This window comes from Ochotona curzoniae, unplaced genomic scaffold, assembly GCF_017591425.1.
Source record: "Ochotona curzoniae isolate NIBS_2020 unplaced genomic scaffold, NIBS_Ocur_1.0 patch106, whole genome shotgun sequence".
Classification (NCBI taxonomy): domain Eukaryota; kingdom Metazoa; phylum Chordata; class Mammalia; order Lagomorpha; family Ochotonidae; genus Ochotona; species Ochotona curzoniae.
The window spans coordinates 507,362-527,129 of NW_024466647.1; the positions used below are offsets into that span (position 1 = coordinate 507,362).

Genomic DNA, 19,768 nt, shown 5'->3' on the forward strand with positions numbered 1-19,768 from the left:
GGGTGTAGCTCAGTTTATCTGTCTACTCACCTGATGAAGGCTGTTGTGTCTGCTTTCAAGTTGTGGCAGTTCTGACTAAAGGAATCATAAACAGTCATGTGCACGCGTTTGTGCGAATGCTCATCAATTTTTATTTACAATTTTAACCAGCTGTCAATACTTGAATATTAGGCCGCAGCACAGACTGGGAAGGACTTGAGAAGCTGAGGTTCTGGTAACACTTGGTCTGCATTTCTACAGGGTTACCTAGCTGGAACTGAGAAGAGACCTCCCCAAAGGTAGACTCAGGCTCCGGGGTTCATCACAGCCACCACTGGCCCTACTGCTATTTTAGTTACCAAGGTGGTTTCTGCAGGCCCTGAGGCTCAGCTCCTCAACCACACTTCTGTTTTTCTATCCTACAGGAAAGTACTACGCCAATGGACTGTGTTCCTGCCAGGTCTCCACCACTCCTGGTATGTTCTGTTCTTCCACAGAAAACTGTTTCCGTCCAGACTTATTAAGAGAAAGGACCCTGGCGATTTACTTGGGCAAGATGCCCAATGAGTGAAGATGAAAATTCCTGGCTTTTGGATTGTCTAGAGCAGGCACTGGAAAACTCTGTTTTCTGTAAAGGGCCACAGGGTGAGTATTTTAGGCTTTGTGAGCCATATGGTCTCTTTTGCAACTATTTAGCTCTGTCATTGTAGGATTAAAAAAGCCAAAGCCAATCTATAAACAATGGTTGTGCCTGAGTTAACAATAAATCTTTATTTACAATAATAAATAGTAGGCTATATTTGCCCTGTGGGTTTTAGTTGGCTGACCCCTGATTTCAATGCCATATGCGATACATTCTATCCTGAAAGAACACTCCCTCCCTCCCGCCCCATCACCTTTTTGGCCATAACACTGACCAGACAATTATCTCCAATATTGTATAATAGCTTCTCACTAGCAAAATTTCTGTCCGTACAGGACTGTGCAACACAAAGTGCTCTAGCAGAGAGTGGCTCTGTTTGGGTGGTGCTCCTCTCTCGAGAACTTCCCACACAGAAAGCTAGCCCTGTACCAGCTTAAGTGCCAAAGCATGCACTTACGTTGGTCAGAAATTCATACCAGAAACAAACTCTTTATAAAGATGGGAAGGAACTTCTACAAGCATGCTATAAAGACTAGAAAAAGGCTGTCCCAAGGCATGGGGGACCGGCACAAATCACAGCAGGGCAGCTGTCTGCTCTGTCACTATGTTATATAGGCAAAAGCCTGTTAGGGTGAACATCAGAAGCAGCCTTGATAAATGGAGGTGAGCATATAAACATTAGGAAAAACGGATCTGGAGGAATTGTTGGGAGGAGAAGCAAAAACACCATGCAGCTTTGCCTAAATATCCAGGGCTGAGCCGACAGAGACGAGAACAGTGCCGGGTGGGAGGCCGTGTGCGTCAGAGGATGCTTGGCAGGCTGGCTGCTGTGCTGTTTTATCGGTTTGAAGAGCTGCTTTCCTTCTGCACAGGGAAATACCTGATTTGCTACATCTCTCAGGGACAGTTATGGTTTAATTTATTCCAATAGGAATTTCCTGATAAATCTGTCTGACCTTGTAAACTGTTTGTGAGTGGTGGGATAAAAACCCTTTCTTCTGCTTTGGTTGGTATTCCTTGTTAAAGAGAAAAATCTGGTAATTAAAAAAAATAATGGCGGGGGCAGGGGACTGGTGCGATGACTCAACTGGCTAATCCTCCTCCTGTCAGCAATGGCACCCTTATGGGTATTGGTTTGTATCCCGACTACTCCACTTCTCATCCAGCCTCCTGCTTATGGCCTGGGAAAGCAGTAGAGGATGACCTCTACTGAGAGCCTCGGGACCCTGTACCCGTGTGGGAGACTCAGAAGAAGCTCCTGGTTCCTGTCTTTGGATCAGATCAGCTCTGGCCATTGCAGCCATTTGGGAAGCGAAACAGTGGATGGCAGTTTTTTCTGTGTCTCTCTTTCTCTATAAATCTGCCTTCCCAATAAAAAAGAATAAATCTCTTTTTTTTTTTTTTAAAGATTTATTTTTGTTATTTTTTTTTATTGGAAAGGCGGATATACAGAGAGGAGAGACAGAGAGGAAGAGCTTCCGTCCGATGATTCACTCCCCAAGTGAGCGCAACGGGCCGATACTATGCCGATCCAAAGCCAGGAGCCTCTTCCGGGTCTCCCACACGGGTGCAGGGTCCCAAAGCCTTGGGCCGTCCTCGACTGCTTTCCCGGGCCACAGGCAGGGAGCTGGAAGGGAAGCGGGGCTGCCGGGATTAGAACCGGCGCCCATATGGGATCCCGGGCGTGCAAGGCGAGGACTTAACCACTTGCGCCACCGCGCCGGGCCCAGAATAAATCTCTTTTAAAAAGCCTAAGAAAGATTAATCAGTTTCAATGTCATTATCATCATCATTATCATGGTGCTGGGTCTGAGACTCGATCTTCTCTCTTGAGAAATGGGGTCGAGTTACTGCTGCTTGGCCTCAGTCTTATAAACCACCTTTCTGCCCATCTGGGACCAGTTCCTCCTGGTGCTTCCTATTTTCAAGCGGAAGGGCAACTCATCCAGTATGTAGGTACTTCACATTATTTTAAGTAAGATTATATTAGTATTATTATCCTAATAAAAGTGCATCTCCATTAGTGATCTTGTTTATTTACTAATGCTCAGTGTAATTATTTATCTTCTTACTTTTATGAAACTAGCCAATCTTTGGGAGGATATCTGTACATTGAGAATAACGTTGAAATTTTAAGTGGGATCTCACTATCAATATGTGGACAAAAGCCATGGGGATCTTAGCTCTGTTTAAATGATTTTTTTTTCATGCTGTGTGCAGGGTGGTACAAATGAACAAGCAATGTTAATTAAACAAATCCATCTGTCCCAGTTCTGCATCCCTAAAACCTTTTCCACATTCATTTATACTTTCAGTTTACCTTTAAAAGGTTGAAAGAAATGTTTACTTCTACTTTATCATGTTTTAAAGGATTTACTCTTCAAAAGACAGAGTCACAGAGAATGAGAAGAAAGGGAGACTATCTTCCACCTGCTGGTTCACTCTCCAAATGATTGCAATGACTGGGGCTGTGCCAGGCTGAAGGTGGAGCCTGGAACTCTATTCAGGTTTCCTGGCACTTGGGCTATGTTCTGCTCCATTCCTAGGTGCATTAATAGGGAACTGGGTAGGAAGTGGAGCAGCTGGAACTCAAATCAGTGCTCGTATAGGATGCTGGCATTGCAGGTGGCAGCTTAGCCTATTGTACCACAGTACTTACCCCTGAAGTACTTAATTCTGACTCAAATTTAAGCTTCTTTCCCTGTTCTTGGGAATTGATAGCCAGAAGATGGAGGAGCAGGATACACTCAATGGTTTACTTACTTCCTGCCACTGAGAAAGCACCTTAGAAATATGGTGGGCAAAACAGATGTGAGGTGCCTGCACTAAGAAGCGCCTGGACAAAGGTGGGCTTGCAGGTAGCTGTGGAGGCTTCCCCGTCTCCCCCGGTCACATTTTGGTTATCAAGCTGATAGGAAAACTTTAAATTGTAAGCATCTTGGCCATGAGGCAAATGGTGCATATGGGAGTCAGGAAACTTGGAATCTAATTTCAGTTCTGCCATTATCACGCTAATTAAAATTCCTTACATTTTGCCTCAGATTGTTCCATCTGAGACAGGCTGCAGGGTGGGATTGGTGTGAGTTCTCTGGCAGGCAACCATTGGTTTCTCAATCCTGGCCTCATTGTGGCATCTCCCGGGGAACCTTACAACAGGGACAAGGAGCTCCAGTCCAACTGTCAAGTAGCAGGTTTGGGAAAGGGCAAATTTGACTTCAGGGTGAAGAAGCTGGAAAGACCTGGTGACCTGTTTTTGATCTCTGAAAACCAAAAATCTGAACACATAATCCATTGATTTTTCTCACAGTGACCTAGCATAGAAGTCACCTTTTTGGTGAAGACAATGTGTACTCTAAAATCCTGCTTTTTATGTTACCTGAGGTGCAGGACCACCTCTCCCGTTTTTCTTGTTTTCAATCCATGGTGGGCTAATAATTAAAAATTATATATAATTATAATAATTATAAATTACAATCAAAGACGAATGAAGACAACAAATGTATAAAATAGAAAGTGTAATGTATGGTTGCTGTTATGTTTAAGTGTTATAAAAGCAATGAATCTCAACTGAACTTGAACTATGGTTATGCAACAAGGTGGAGGAATCCAATGGGAGGGGTCCCCAGCGCCTATAAAACTGTACTACATCAACAATCAATTCTAATTCTTGGTACCTTCCTCAGCAATGACAACTCACACCATCCTCAGGAGTATTTGCACAGTTCTGGCTAAAATGCTGCCTCTGTTACGGCATGCCTGGGCTCTCTGAAGGGCAAACAGGCAGCTCTGGGATCAGAGAGGAGGTATTGTCTCAGCTGTGCAGGAAGCAAGAACAGCTACGTTTTGAAAGTCCCTGCACTTTCCTGATTTCCATCCTAGTCATCTTGTTTGTCTGTGGCATCTGTTCACCTGCACAGCAGGAATCTGGGGCTCTGGGCTGAAATGAGGCACTGATCCTACTAAAATGTCATTTTAGAAAATTATTATTATTTGAAAAGCAGAAATCCAAAGAGAGAGAGAGACAGAGAGAAAGAGAGAGAAATCTTCCAATAGGTGGTTCACTTCCCAAATGACTCAAAGGACCAGGGCTGGAAGTGGGTTAAACCAGGGGTCTGGAACTCACTGCACGTGTCTCACATGGGTGGCAGAGATCTAAGAACATGAGCCACTACCTGCTGCTTCCTCAGGTGTGCATCACTAGGAAACTAGGATGGGAAGCAGAGCCATGACTTCAATCTAGATATTCCAATGGGGCATGCAGCTGTCCCAAGAGCAACCGTACCACTGTGCTAAATGTCTGCTGCCCGCCAGCTGCCAATTTCTGAGGGATAGAAATAACTTCCCCCTGGTTTAAGATTTGGCCCAATGGAATGGAGGAAAAGGAAACACTTAAGTCAGATGAAATCTTGTGAAAGATGTCCTAATAGGCCATTTGCTCTGAGAATACGACTTTGATTTTCTACAATATATGCCTAGATTTGCATCTCAAAATCCTGTCTCCAGGATTACTGGACTATAGTCTTGGCCCATGACTCAGCTGAATGCTGACTACATAATTCTTAACTACTTGAAGCATTTCATTAAACATGTGTTGCTGTATAAATACTGATATAACTCCTGCTTAATATTCTTTGTCAAACTGTCTCATCAACTGTTTTTTCCTAGCTCAAAATGAGCTGTTCGCCCTGTGCCATCAAACAATCCTGTTTCATCAGAGCTTTGATTTTAGTTTGCTATGGGTCAGTAGTAGATAAAATAATGTTGCTAAAAAAAACCACAGGACATGTTCTACCTGTTTTTCTTTCCTCCCATCTGTTCAATTCTTTTGAAAAGACAGAGTTAGAGAGGGGAGGAGAGATAGACACAATCTTTAATTTGTTGCTTCACTTCCCAAATGGCCTTATCAGCTGGAGCTGGGCCAGATTGAAGCTAGGAGCCAGAAGCTTCCTTTGAGTATCCCACAGATGCTCAGGGGCCCAAGCACTTGGGCACTTCTCTGCCACTTCCTCAAGCATATTAGTAGGGTGCCAGATCAGAAAAGGAGCAGCTGGGACTCGAAATAGTGCCCATATGGGATGCTAGGATTGTAGGTGAAAACTTATCCACTTATCCTGCTATGCCACATTGCCAGCCTCCTATCTGTTCAATTTCCTCTTGAATAATGTCATGATTTTGTTTTTTATTTAGAAATTGTTGTCTTTTTTGGCCTGGCACTATAGCCTAGTGGCCAAACTTCTTGCCTTGCATGCACCATATGGGCGCTAGTTTGTATCCCTCAGCTCCAGTTCCCATCTAGCTCCCTATTTGCGGCCTGGAAAAGCAGTTGAGGACAGCCCAAAGCCTTGGGACCCTGCACTCACATGGGAGAACTGGAAGAAGCTTCTGGCTCCTGGCTCCTGTTTTTGGATCAGTTCAGCTCCAGCCCTTGTGGTCACTTGGGAAGTGAACCAGTGGATGGAAGATCTTTCTCTCTGTCTCTCCTCTCTGTAAACTTGCTTTTCTTTCTTTCTTTTTTTTTTTTTTTATTGTAAAGGCAGATATACAGAGAGCAGGAGAGACAGAGAGGAAGATTCACTCCCCAGGCCGCCGCAACGGCTGGAGCTGAGCCAATCCAAAGCCAGGTCTCCCATGTGGGTCTCCCATGCGGCTGCAGGGTCCCAAAGCCTTGGGCCATCCTAGACTGATTTCCCAGGCCACAGGCAGGAGCTGGATGGGAAGTAGGGCTGCCGGGACTAGAACCGGCGCCCATATGGGATCCCAGGCGTGCAAGGAGAGGACCTTAACCACTGCGCCACTGCACTGGGCCCTAAACTTGCTTTTCTAATAAAAATGAATAAATCTTAAAAAAAGAAACTGTCATCTTAAAAAAAAAACACTATGCAGCAAGTTTGCCTAATAAATATATACTTAACAACAGAAAAACATAATGAATGGATAAAGATTTTATAAAGCTATATTATTTTCCTTTTTGTTAAGTAAAAGAATATTGCACACTGTGCCTAAGTCTATAAATACATCTATGTCTAAAAGTCTTAGGTTATGTAAGTAAAGTTACCCTGGATCAGTTTTACCTGAAGTCATGGCTCCTCATCATCACAGTGTAGACCCTCATGCGACATCCTCCTGTGGGGCTGATCACTAGGTGCATGAATCAAGGGCACAGTAGATGTGTAGAACTTTCAGAATTGCACAGCTGCTCACCTAAACTGTCACGCGCAGCCCAGAATAAAAACACAGCGCTTTTACTTTCATAAGCCCCACAAGTGGAACATGTCTCAAAATACAGCCTCCTGCCTTCCTTTCCTCTCATATCCACTTGTACAGTCTCATGATTCACTTCCCAAGTTCATTTCCATAATCCAAATATTTCTACTTTGTGTGCCTCTCTTTGCCTCAAATTCTACAGACCTAAAATACAACCAATCCATGTCTGAATCTTGGACTTGGATGAGATCCCAGGGGACAGCCCATCTTGCTGGCAATGACTGTCTGAATAGCTTCCACCCAGCATCAGAGAAGGAAGGTTCTCTGGAAGGAAGGTTCTTTTTGCCTTCCAGGGTTCCAGCCCTAAGGAACTCCCCTTGCCCTAGCACAGCCACCTGGAGTGCCCCGCTCCCAACACCAATTCTATGTCCAGGTTTTCCTAGCCTGGAAGAAGTAGGAACTTTCCAGATCCTAAGTTCCTATAAGTCAGCACTTATAGTCAGCATTTCATTACTCCTCAAGCCCTTCCTGTCTAGTCAAGTATGGGATGGGTCAAGCTCAGTGTAGTTTTGTTTTTTTGTTAATTGATTTTTATTTGAAAGGCAGATCAGATTTGTAGAGAGAAGGAGAGATAGAAAGATCTTCCACCAGTGGACTCTGAATAGGTTTCATTGCGGTTGGGATGGTGAGATTGGCAGCAATCCAGAACTGATGAACTATCAAAACTGTTTGAGCAGGACCCTTGGAGCGCGCCTCATGTTGGGGATCAGGGATGGGTGGGAAGTTGGGTGGGGCTTTTCCCTTTGCTTCTCCCCTAACCCCAGATACAGGGCAAAATGATGATATTAGTGTGGAAACAATGACCACTTTCACCCTGCAGCCCTCGACCCTTTGTACCCTAATCAACTAAGATTATTAAAAGAAATTAACGGAAAAAAAGAAGAAGGATCTTCCATCTGCTAGTACACTCTCCAAGGGGCCACAACAGCCACAGCTGAGCTGATCTGAAGCCAGGAGCTTCTTCCAGGTGCGGGGTCCCAAGGCTTTGGGCCATCCTCTTTTGCTTTTTCAGGCCATAAGCAGGGAGCTGGATGTGACAGGAGCTGGAGCTCATATGGGATCCTGTTGTTTGCGTGGTAGGGATTCAGCCATTGATCCCTCATGCTGGGCCCTCAGTGCAGTTTTAATCAGTCCCCTCTCATAGCCCCATAATTCCCAGAACACAATTAATTGCTAATTTTTGATGTTTTAAATTTCTCCAGGGTTCAACCTCTGACAGTGAACTTGTATTTCACGTGAGGTTTTTGACCAAATAGCCACATGAGAATTGTCATGTTTGTCATAAATTAGAAATGAACTCTGGTTCATGAGCAGATGAAGTGATAATTGTACAGATTAGACACCATTTCTCGACTCCTGCTGAGAAAAGAGTGCTGTGTGCAGTGGGGAATGGCATTTCAGAGATGTGTCTGCAAGGTCTACATAGTTCACAGGAGACAGCTCATTCTTTGAATTTTCTCTATTTTTGGGGGGTGTTTTCCTTTATTATGTAGTCCCAGTGTATGTTTCCCTAAAAAACAAACAAAATCCCATACCAAGCAGCAATGGAATCTGCTTGTCCTGTTACGCAGCAATGCTCAACTTTCAGGAACGATGCAAAATTGCAGCTCTGGCAGCCAATTTCATTTGCTTCATTTCCAGATGATTTCAATAAAATGGACAGAATTAGCAATTCTGTGTGTCACATAGGAACTCTGCCAGGAGTGTAGTTATGTGTTGGTGGTTGAGGCCCAGATTCCTTTCTGATATCAAGTGCAGTATTAGAAGAAAATGGCTTAGAGATGAGTACATCTCTCTTGCTAGACTAAGTTTACAAAAGTTGTGTTGTCACAGCAGAACCTGCTCCAAACAGGATGACTCATGCAGTCACTGAGTTTAGAGGCTGGACAACAGGTACCCACGGAAGGTTGCAAATTCCCCCCACTTCTCATACCTGGTCACACACATTAAGTTACCTGAGGACTGCTACTTCTTGCCAGATTCAGTGTGGTAGAAGCAAATATAAAGGATAAGGAAGATTACCCTTTGTTATTTGGATCTTTCAAAACAAGGAACTTTTGAAACAGTTGAAAACAGGAACTCAAACAATTACATGCAAACACATCTTCCTAGCCAACTGTTCTCCACACTCAAAAGGCAGAGTACAGGTGTCCATTCATCCGTTCATGACATGTAGACAAGGGGATTCGGTTATAAGAGGCCATGACACCAGGTACATGAACCCCACCAACAGAGTGCCAAGTGCAAGAAGCTGGGCTTAAAACATCACAGATCTTTTATTTACAGGAATTATCAAGAACACAGAAATCTGTAGACATAGGCAGTTCTGCAGTTGCTAGGGCCTGAGGAGCGGGGTAAGGGAAGACGGCTTACAATGTAAAGGGCTCTCCTCTAGAGTGATGGCAGTGTACCATGACAGCCTAGACACAGGGTTTTGCAGCACTGCAATTGTACTAAATGCCACTGAATTGTTCACCTTAAAACAATTTAAAAAAAAGAATCAAAACAATAACTTCAAGTCTTGAGACCAGATTCCTGCTCCTAGCATCCTTCCTGCCCCATTCTGTTCCACTTACCTTGCACACCATGGATGTCTTTGCCCCAAGTCTAGCGGCTTGGACACACTGGTTGGCACCTTTCCCCCCAAAGCCGATGAAAAACTTGTGTCCGTGGATGGTTTCTCCAATTTTTGGCAAACGAGAAGTAACACTGTTACAATTGAAAAAAAAAAAAAAAGAGCACTGGTAACTCGAATCAATCTAAGTTCTTTAGAAGAGAAGTCTGACACAGCTCTGCCTCGTCCTGGCAATCAGATCTATGAACAGTAGTGCAGAAGCCGACCTTCCCATGGAGGCCACCTGTATGAACTTGCACATGAATCAACACTGCATCTCCTCAGGGGTAGACACTTGCCTCAGTGGTTAAGATGTTGGCATTCCAGAATTGAGGGCCGGGACTTGATAACTGCCCATGGCTCCTACACTGCACATGCTGGGAGGCAGCAGTCATAGTTCCAGCACCTGGGCCCTTGCCACATGCGAGGGAGACCGGGGCTATTTCCCCTTCCCTCATGACTCAAGGCTGTAGGTCTACTTCAGAGGAGAGTTCCTGGTCTCTGAATCGCATCTGGGTTATTCCTGGGTACTTATATTTCATGCTCCCTTCCCCAGTGGCCAGAACAATGGGATCTAGGAAGTGGGTGAAAGTGGTGTGTCTGTCATTGTAACAAGAACATGGGCAGTAGCAGATTCTGGTGATCACATACAGGACCTAGAAGGGAGAGAGCAGGTGTAACTCCAGGTACTAAGGAGGTTTGGGGTGTGTGGCAGGCAGGATCAGGTTTTAGTCCTACTCCATCCTGCACACCACACCATTTCATGTGCTCATTCAGAAAGAACATGTGTATAAAGAGATCCTAATACCCTAAATTTTCAGTTTTTATGATATACATTTCTAGACATAAAAGCAATTAGGAAGTAGCACCATGATTTCATCTTTCCCTAAGCATACATACCAGATTCAATAACCATGAACTCAGAGTCAACTTTGTTCCCTCTGTACCTTCATCAGCTTCTCCAGGAGTTAAGAGATTTTTGTCTTAATGCTGACAGCTCTGAATGAGGCATGAAGCAAAGGACAAAGTGTGATCCTGGGTCTTTCATGACATGAGAGATGGAAGATGTAAAGAAACAGAATCTGTTTTACAATTCTTCTTGTTTTATTTGAAAGGCAGAGACAGAGATAAGAGGGAGAATGTCCTCTTTCTGTTGGCTCACACCTCAAATGCCTGCAACAGCCTGGGCGGGGCCAAGTTCAAACCACAAGTCTAGAACTCAGTCTGGACCTCCCACATGAGGGACAGGGACCCAGTTCCTCAGGCCATCACCCACTGCCCATCAGGGTTGTGTTTGCAACAAGCTGGAAGTGGAAGCAGAGCTGCAGTTCAACTCAGGCATGCTGGCACGGGGAAAGGCGGCCCAGGCACTAAGCCAAGTGCCTGCTCCCAGAACCAAAATCTCAGACGGATGGAAGGAAACAACTGGGCTTAAGGTGCAAAAGGAGTTCTGGGTAGAGAGACATGTAGAGAAGACAGGCTTAAGTGACGTAACAACCGGCTTTCAGGCCACAGGTAAGTGAAGCAATCAAAAGCCAGGTGGAGTAGAAGGGAGAGGGGGGACAGGTGTGGCCAGTCAGCCTTAGATAAGAAAGAAGGCCACCCCGAGAGAAACTGGCAATGGTAAACTAAGAACCTAGTATGGGGCTTGGCGTGGTAGCCTAGCGGCTAAAGTCCTCTCCTTGCATGCATCAGGATCTCATGTGGGTGCTGGTTTGTGTCCCGGCAGGCCCCATTTCCCATCAAGCTCCCTGCTTGTGGCCTGGAAAAGCAGTCAAGGACAGCTCAAAGCTTTGGGACTCTGCACACATGTGGGAGATCTCGAAGGGGCTCCTGGCTTTGGATTGGCACAGCTCCAGCCAATGCAGCCACTTGGAGAGTGAATCGGGATTCCTCTCAGTGTCTCCTCCTCCCTGTGTATCTGACTTTCCAATGAAAATAAATCTTTAAAAATTCATACTATATCGCCACTGAGGCTGCAATCTATTTGATACCAATATCTTGGAGTAACAGAATGATGCCAGTTCCTACAGATCACTATCGGCCATTTGCCTGACACATGACCCATGCCAAGAACACATCATCCTCTCAATGAGACCAAATTCTACTTGTGAACCCCCTGTATGCAGTTCTGAAAGAGACAATAAACTGGGCTGAACTACCCCATTCCCTAGCAGTGCACTGTCAAATATGGTTATTTGACATTCAAAAGAGACTCATCAATAATGTGAAAACATTCCACTCCTCCCCTTTTCAATTCTATTTTTATCACGGATTCTAAATGCATTTATAGTACTGATGAAAAAAATATACATCTAGAAGGTTCACTTCTGAAAAAGGTGCTCAATCAAGAGAAAAATGGTTTTAATGTAATGTTATTATCCTGTCATTTAATTTAGTAATGACAAGTGATGATGAGATTTTGATTTGCATCAGAAATCTTAAACATTTTAGGATTCTGTTATGAACAGGCAATGATGAGTAATCTGTGTGATTGAGTAACTATGTGAATTCTTGGCTTATTGATGCCACTACTAACAACACTCATAACCTTAAAAAGGAAAAAATAATCCAGTATGGCTAAAAACAGACCAAATAAGTTAATTAGTAAGACTGTCACCAAAAAACTTATGACTTCCATTATTTTTAAATTTAAATCTGGGTCACAATTCACTGGTTTGAATCAAGTTTACTTTTTATTACCAACATGGGGAATCATGAAAAATATGTCACCAGTTTATTACTGTGTGTATGTATGTAGGGGAAGGGAGGAATCAGAGTTACACAATGTGTATGTGTGTGTGTGCACAAGCAGATGGCTGGGATCTCAACTCATTTCTAAATAATGTGCATGAACACAAGCACTGTATTCATTCAGTGATCCCTGGCATTGGTTAGCCTTTTGTATTTTTCTCTTTCCTTTCTGCATCTTTTCTCCAGTCTCTTTTCTTCCCTTGGCTCTAGAACTGCTCCGCATGAGACTAGAGGGCAGGTGTACTATGTTCTCCATTCTGAAGCTCACACATGCCGACAGAATGTATCCATTCCTGCCTCTGCAGGGAGCATGTGGGGATGTCAACAGGGCCATGGCTGGGATGACTGTGCTGCTGTCTGGTCTGACCAGATCTTGCCCACTGCATTCCCAGTATTGGCAGCATTCCTTTTCCATAAGCAAGAATGGTAACAATGAGTATAAATCATAGCACCATTCCTTCATTCACATATTAATTCAACAAATGTTGATTCAGGATTTCCCAATACTCCTCCTACAGGACAAAATCAACTTCCTGACAATGGGATAAAACCCAGCCCTAACAAAATTAAGAGATGAATGGAAAAAGAAACGCAACAGAATCACAATATGATTCATGGCTTTTAAGAGGACACACGTTTACGTTCTTACATGACAGGCAAATGCAAAGAAAGTAATGCTAGCAGGTATACAGCTGGAAGTGCAGGGAGTTGAACTGCATGTTTTGCTTTGGATTCTTAAAATGTAAATGTCTATAGCAAGGATACCTGGTGTATTATGGATTATCACTTGTCTTTGCTTCCTATTTTGCATCCTGAGATTATTCTGTAGCCACCGGGGCTTTCTAAGTGCCACCTGGATTCTTGCAGTGCAGCCTAGCAGAGCACCACAGCTGTGTCACTGCAGGGCTCATGGCCGGGCTGGGCGTCTGAGGGGTGTGCTGAGGGCGTGAGCAAACACTGGCCTGCCAGTGTGGCCAGCCTGAGAACGCCAAGCCTTCCTCACAGCCTCTTCCTCCTTCCCTGAATTTCCCTGTTCTTTACTTCCTGGATCACAGGGCTGGACAGAGTTTGTACATGTGAGCCCTTGTCTTATGCTCTGCTTTCGTTGAACCCAGACAAAGAGAGTTTGAGACAGTTAGTGGCTTTTTATTTTCAAAAAAGGAAATAAACTGAAGAGTGGAGAGAGCAACTATAGTTTAGTTTACAAACAGAAAAAAAGCATTTCTGAACCATAAATCCTACTTCATACTTTGAATTAGACTCTCCTTCTTCCTCATTGAAATCATGAAATTCTGTCCAGGTTCAAGACAGGACTTGCAGAAAACTCCATCCTCTGGATGAGAATAATGAGTTTCTGCTCTAATCCAAATATGAGATTAGCTGAGTGCCAAAGACAAAGTCTTCAAAAGAAAAAATGGAATCAGTAGTAGTGGAAATATTCTGAGGCTGACATTTAAAAAATTAAAATATTATAGATTTCCATTTTTAAGTGACACACAAAAACTGTACATATTTATGGAGTACCATGAGATGTTTTTATTATACTGTGTATACACTATCTAATATTCAAACCAGGACAAACAATTATCTCCTCAGCCATCTATCATTTATTTATGCTGAAAACATTTAAAACTACTTGTTCTGTTTTTTAAATATTTATTTATTTTTATTGGGAAGGCAGATTTACAGAGAAAAGGAGGGACAGAGACAAAGATCTCCTATCCCCTGGTTCACCCTCTAAGTGGCTACAACAGCTGGAGCCCAGCCGATCCAAAGCCAGGCACCAGCTTTTTCTGGGACTCCCACATGGGTATAGGGTCCCAAGGGCTTGGGACATCCTCCACTGCTTTCTCAGGGTATAAGTAGGGTGCTGGATGGCAAGTAGAACAAGGACACGAATCAGTGCCCGTATGGGATGCTGGTAATTGAAGGTGGAGGATTAGCCACTTCAGCCACAGCGCTGGCTCAAAACTTTCTACTTCTAAGTATAATTTAGTGTCTGTTCATCACCTTTCTGCATCTATTCCTCTCCCCAGATCTTAGTAACTTCTTTAAGATCAACTTTAGATTCCACCTATGAGTGAGATCGTACAGTATTTCTATTTCTGTGTTTGCACATTTCACTTAACATAATGACCTTCAGTTCCATCCATGTTATTGTAAATTTGACAAGATTTCATCCTTTTAAATGACTGGCTAGTATTCCATCATGTATATGTACATATTTCATCATTCATTCTTCAGGTGATGAGTACTTAAGGTGTTTCTGAGCTATCATCAACAGTGCTGCAGTGGACAAGGGGAACAGAGTGATTATATATATACTTTAAATATATACCTAACAGCAGTACTCCTGGATCGTATACACAATAGCTTTATGCTTAATTATTTGAGAAACCGCCTGTAACTATTTTCCATAATGGCTATACTAATTTACATCCACAGCTAAGATGTGCATGGGCTCCCTTTCCACACTTCCTCTCTAGCACCTGGTAGCCTTTGCCTTTTTGGGGGGTAAGAACCTATGTAACTATAGGAAGGCAACATCTCTTTGTGGTTTGGACTTGCATTTCCCTGGTGATTAATGGTGCTGAGAATTTTCTTTTTAAAAATTTAGACAAAAGAAAGGGCACGCAAATTGGAAAAGGGAGAGGTCAAACTGTTACTGCAAGTAACAAAATTTTATAAATATAAGAAACCCCAAATGTGGATCATGTGTATGTCTTCCTTTGAAAAATGTTTAGTTCTCATTCTTCCCAGCTGGATGGTGTTTTTGCTCCTGAGCTGCAGTCTTTATGCATTCTAGTTTTGGATCCCTTGGCATACGCATCGCCTGCAAAAATTTCCTGCTATTCTGCTGACCTCTTCACTCAGGTGACTACACTGCTGTTGTTTGTTACACAGCATTTTTTTTTTATTTGATGAAATTTCACTTGTTCCCTAACGCCCTTTTCCCTGTGCTTTTGGTGTCTGATCCCCCCAAAATTCCTACCTGTTCCATTGACCTGAAGCATTTCTGGTAAGTTTTTCTGTAGGAGTTTCAAAGAAAGGTTCAGGTAATTTCCCCACGTGGAATGATCTGTATTTGGTGAGAGGTAGAGCCCTTTGGTACCTGCTGTCCAATTTCCCTGACATCATCTAAGGAACTCTGTCATCACTGTCATCTCCAGTGTGTGCTCTGAGTAGCTTTGCCAGTTAATCAGTCTGCTATAGTGGTCGGAGTTTACATTGAGGCTCTTTATTCTGTTCTCTTGGCTTGTGTCTCTTTTTAGGCCAACAACATGGTATTTTAATTACTATAGGGTTGTGGCGTATTTCCAAGTTAGTATAATACTTCCTGCTTTATTCATTCTTGGTGGCTTCATTGCACTGTAGTTTTTGTAGTTCTGAGAGCACATCATTGGTATTTTTACAGGGATTGTACTGGAGCTATACATTTTATGTGATATGAAAATTTTAATGAAATTGATGCTTGAATGCACAAACCCGGGAATCTTTCCATGTCTGCATGTTCTCCACTTTCTCTCATCAATGTTTTATATTTTCTATTGTAAAGATCTTCCATCTATTTGGTTAAGTTTATCCCTAGGTTTTTTTTTTAAAGACTTACTTATTTATTCTTTCGAAACGCAGAATTATAGAGAGAGAGGAAGAAGCAGAAATATTCCACCTATTGGTTCACTTCCCAGATGGCTGCACTGGCCAGGGCTGGGTCAGGCTGAAGCCAGGAGCCTGGAGCTGCAGCTGGGTCATCCATGTGAGTGCAGGGCTCAAGTACCTGGGCCTTCTACTGCTTTCCTGGTTGCATTGGCAGGAAGCTGGATGGGAAGTGAAGCAGCCAGGACTTGAATCATTGCTCATCAGGGATGCCAGCATCATGATGTTTTCTAATCCACTATGCCACAACAACGGTCCCTATTTCTAGGTATTTAATTTTTTTCAACTACTGGAAATGGGATTGCTTTCGTGATTTTTTTTTAAAAAGATTTATCTAAAAGGCAGAGAGAGACATACACATATACAGAGAGAATCTTTCATCCCGTGGTTTATTCCCCAGATCTTCATAATGCAGGGGATGGTCCAGATAGCAGCTAAGAGTCAAAATCTTCTTCCTAGCCTCCCACATAAGTGGCAGGAGTTGATGCATTGACCATCTTTCACTGCCTTCCCTTGTGCATCAGTGGGAAGCTGGACTAGAAGCAGACCAGGTGCAACTTGAAGCAGCACTGATAGGGTATGCTGGCAGCACAAGGGGTAGCTTAACCTGCAGTGCCATAGTGCTATCTTCTCTTGATTTGGATTTTAAATAAATTGTTATTGGTGTGAAACAGTGCTACTGATTTTTGTATGTTGGCTTTGAAATAAAGTCAACACCTTTGTTGGATTCATTTATTAACTCTAAAGGCCTCTAATGGAGTCTTTAGTTTCCCATTTTTAAGATAATTAGATTGGGGCCAAGCGCTGTGGCCTGACAGGTAAAGCTGCTACCTATAACACCAACATCATGCACGGGTACGAGTTGGCGTCTTGACTGTTCCACTTCAGTCCAGTTCCCTTCCAATGTTCCTGGGCAAACAGCAGAAGATGGCCCAAATGCTTGGGCCCCTGCAGCCAAATGGGTGATTCAGAAGAAGTTCCTGGCTCCAGACTGGTCTAGCTCCAGCCATTGTGGCCATTTGGGAAGTGAATCAATGAATGGAAGACACTTTCTCTCTCGGCCTTCCAAATACATAAATAAATCCCAAAGCTATTTATTAAAAATGACAATTAGCTTTTCTCCTTTCTAGTTTGGTTGCCTTTCATTTCTTTTTCTATTTGCTCTTGCTAGGACTTCAGTAATACATGGAATCAAGGTGTTCAAAGTGGGAACCCTTAACTTGTTTCATATTTTAACAGAGAAAGCCTACAGAGTTTGTCTGTACACAGTATACCAGCTGATGGGTATATATGACTTCATATATGACTTTCATTCTGTTCAGGTATGTTTGTAAATTTCTGAATGAGGGGAAAAGCCTAATCAGAGAAAATCATGCTTAAGTAACACATCTGAGAGGCCGGAGCTGTGGCACGGCAAGTTAAGCTGCAGAGCCCGCATCCCATATGGGCACAGGTTAAGTCCTGGCTACTCCATTTCTGGTCCAACCCTTTGCTAATGAGATGGCAGAAGACGGTCCAAGTACTTGGGCCCCTACATCCACATGGGAGACTCAGATGAAGCTCCTGGCTCCTGACTTCTGCCTGGTTAGCCCTGGCCATTGTGGCTATCTGAGCGGTGAGCCAGCAGATGGAAGATAGCTCTCTTTTTCTCTTTGTGACTCTTTCAAATAAAATAAATTTTAAAAATTTGGGTTAAAGTCAGAGCTTTCAAAATGTTATTTTAACTGGGCAGAAGCCAACAGTGAGAAATGCTCAAAGGTGGCCCTTCAGTTCTCCTTGCCACCAGGGGCCCCAGGGCTGTGGCAGGGTGCAAGAGGCAGGAGGCCTGAGCCACTTACTGACTGTAAGCCTCGTGACAGCGTTCCTCTCTTTGAACCAGCTTCTTCTCTTATACAACAGGTTTAATAATACTTGTCAACTGCTTAAACGCCTGGGTTTTGTGCTTTGAGTTAATTCACTGACAGGTGTTACCCGAACAACTGATCAGTTACTTCGAACTTCTTGACAATGATGTGGTTGTCGGGATGTTCTCAGGAGATGATTTCAACCAAAGGGAGGAATGACCTGGTGATCCAGGACGGGAAGTCTTTCCAAGGGTCACAATAATACTGGCTTCTGCTAAGAGTCACCACGTTCCTTCCTGACTCTGATCCTGTCTTCTTCTGGCTGCAAGTTTCTGACATACTGCAAACCTCTCTAACAGTGATATTATTACCCAATTAAAATTCAGTACACTAATTTATTATTCCCAATGCCTGGATTTTGCAGTCATATCTGTTCATATCAGCATTTGTGTATGTAACATTTAAAAGACAAAGAGCAATTTCAAAATCAACTTGTCATCTGCAACAACGTGGATGAACCTGGGGACATTATGTTAGGTGAAACAAGCCAGGCACAGACAGACAGAACTGCATGATCTCACCAGTGTGTGGAGCCTGACACAGCTGAACTCAAGAGAAGCCCAGAGTAGCACATGGGGTTGTCAGAGGCTAGAGGAGAGGGGTGGCTGGGGAAAGGGGTGATGCTGGTCAACATACAGCACATTATAGTGGCATGACTACAGTTAACAATATCATAATGTATATTTTTAAATATATAGAAGAGAGGGTTTTGAAAAAACATTTAACAAAGAAATAAAAACGTCTGAGGTGACAAATATGCTAGCTATTCTGACTTGAACATATACAGATGCATGAAAACAAACATCACATTGTTTCCCTTATGGGTACAGGTATAATTCTTGTTGCTAAAAATGAAAAAAAAAATCAAGACAATGACAACTATTCCTACCTCCATAAAAAGTACTTTATTTCTCCATTAGAAATTCATTATATGGTTCCAACCCATAACCTAAATTTGCACACGTGTAAATGATTTCCTTAAGAGAATGAAACATGAGTTACCCTTAAAAACAATTGCCAGCTGACTGTGATTTTCAAGCTGTATTTTTTCCTGGATAAATACTCTGTGGCTGAAATGTTGTTTTGTTTCAAGATGGAACTACTCCCATATTTACAGAGTGGGCAACACCCTGGCCAGAGGCAGCCCCTTGGCAGCTCATCCCGAGCCTCTGATTATGTAACGTTCATTTATGTGGGGAATCACCACTCAGGCCACGGGAGACACAGTGAGGAGGAGAACGCTAAGGCCTCCTGCAAACTTGTACCTTACACGGTCTGCTCCAATGTCACCTCCTCAGAAATGTTTTCCTTGTCACATTGCAGGGTACACCCATTTTTTGATGGAAGTTTTGTTAAGTATTCACTCATTTATTTTGAGAAGAAACACGATTATACTGTTGGGAGAAAAGCAGCCAATAGCTGGCTGGCATTCTGGGCCCGGTTAATCCCAATTTTGTGTTAAGTATACCAATGTCAGCATGGTTGTCTATTTTTTTTTTTTAAGATATATTTGAGAAGGCCGTTGGGCCTCGCTGCAAGATGATCCTGGGGCCCAAGCTGGAGTGTGGGGTGTGGGGTCTGTGGATTGCCTGGGGAAAAGGGTTTGGGATTCTGTGTAAGAGTGGGTGCTGCTGAGAGGGGGGAATGACTTCTGTGGGCTTCAACACATCAGCAGGTAAATGAGGGAACTGAGACTGGATGGTTCAAGAGAGGGGAACCTGGAGGGCATGTCTGGATCACACCAATGCACTCACCCACGTGGAAGACCTGGGCTGGGCTAGGTGGCACTGCACACCTACTGGCACACACGAAAGCTAAGGCTGGGAGGCCTGCCTGGGAGGGCTGGGTCACAGTATCTGGCAGTGAGTGTCAGGGAAGGAGACAGGCTATGCAAAGCTGGGCCGTGACACTAATCAACATGTGAGAGAACCAGGCTATTTCACCCATTGATTC

General features: G+C 43.5%; 1 protein-coding gene across 1 annotated transcript in view; it reads right to left on the minus strand.

Annotated features, from left to right (window-relative positions):
* The window catches only part of LOC121166282 (ribokinase), a 91,410-nt gene that overhangs the window by 63,862 nt on the left and 7,780 nt on the right, over nucleotides 1–19,768 (minus strand). The window contains exon 2 of the mRNA XM_040995411.1: nucleotides 9,463–9,595. Within this exon, the coding sequence (XP_040851345.1) occupies nucleotides 9,463–9,595 (133 nt within the window). The remainder of the gene's footprint in view (nucleotides 1–9,462; nucleotides 9,596–19,768) is intronic.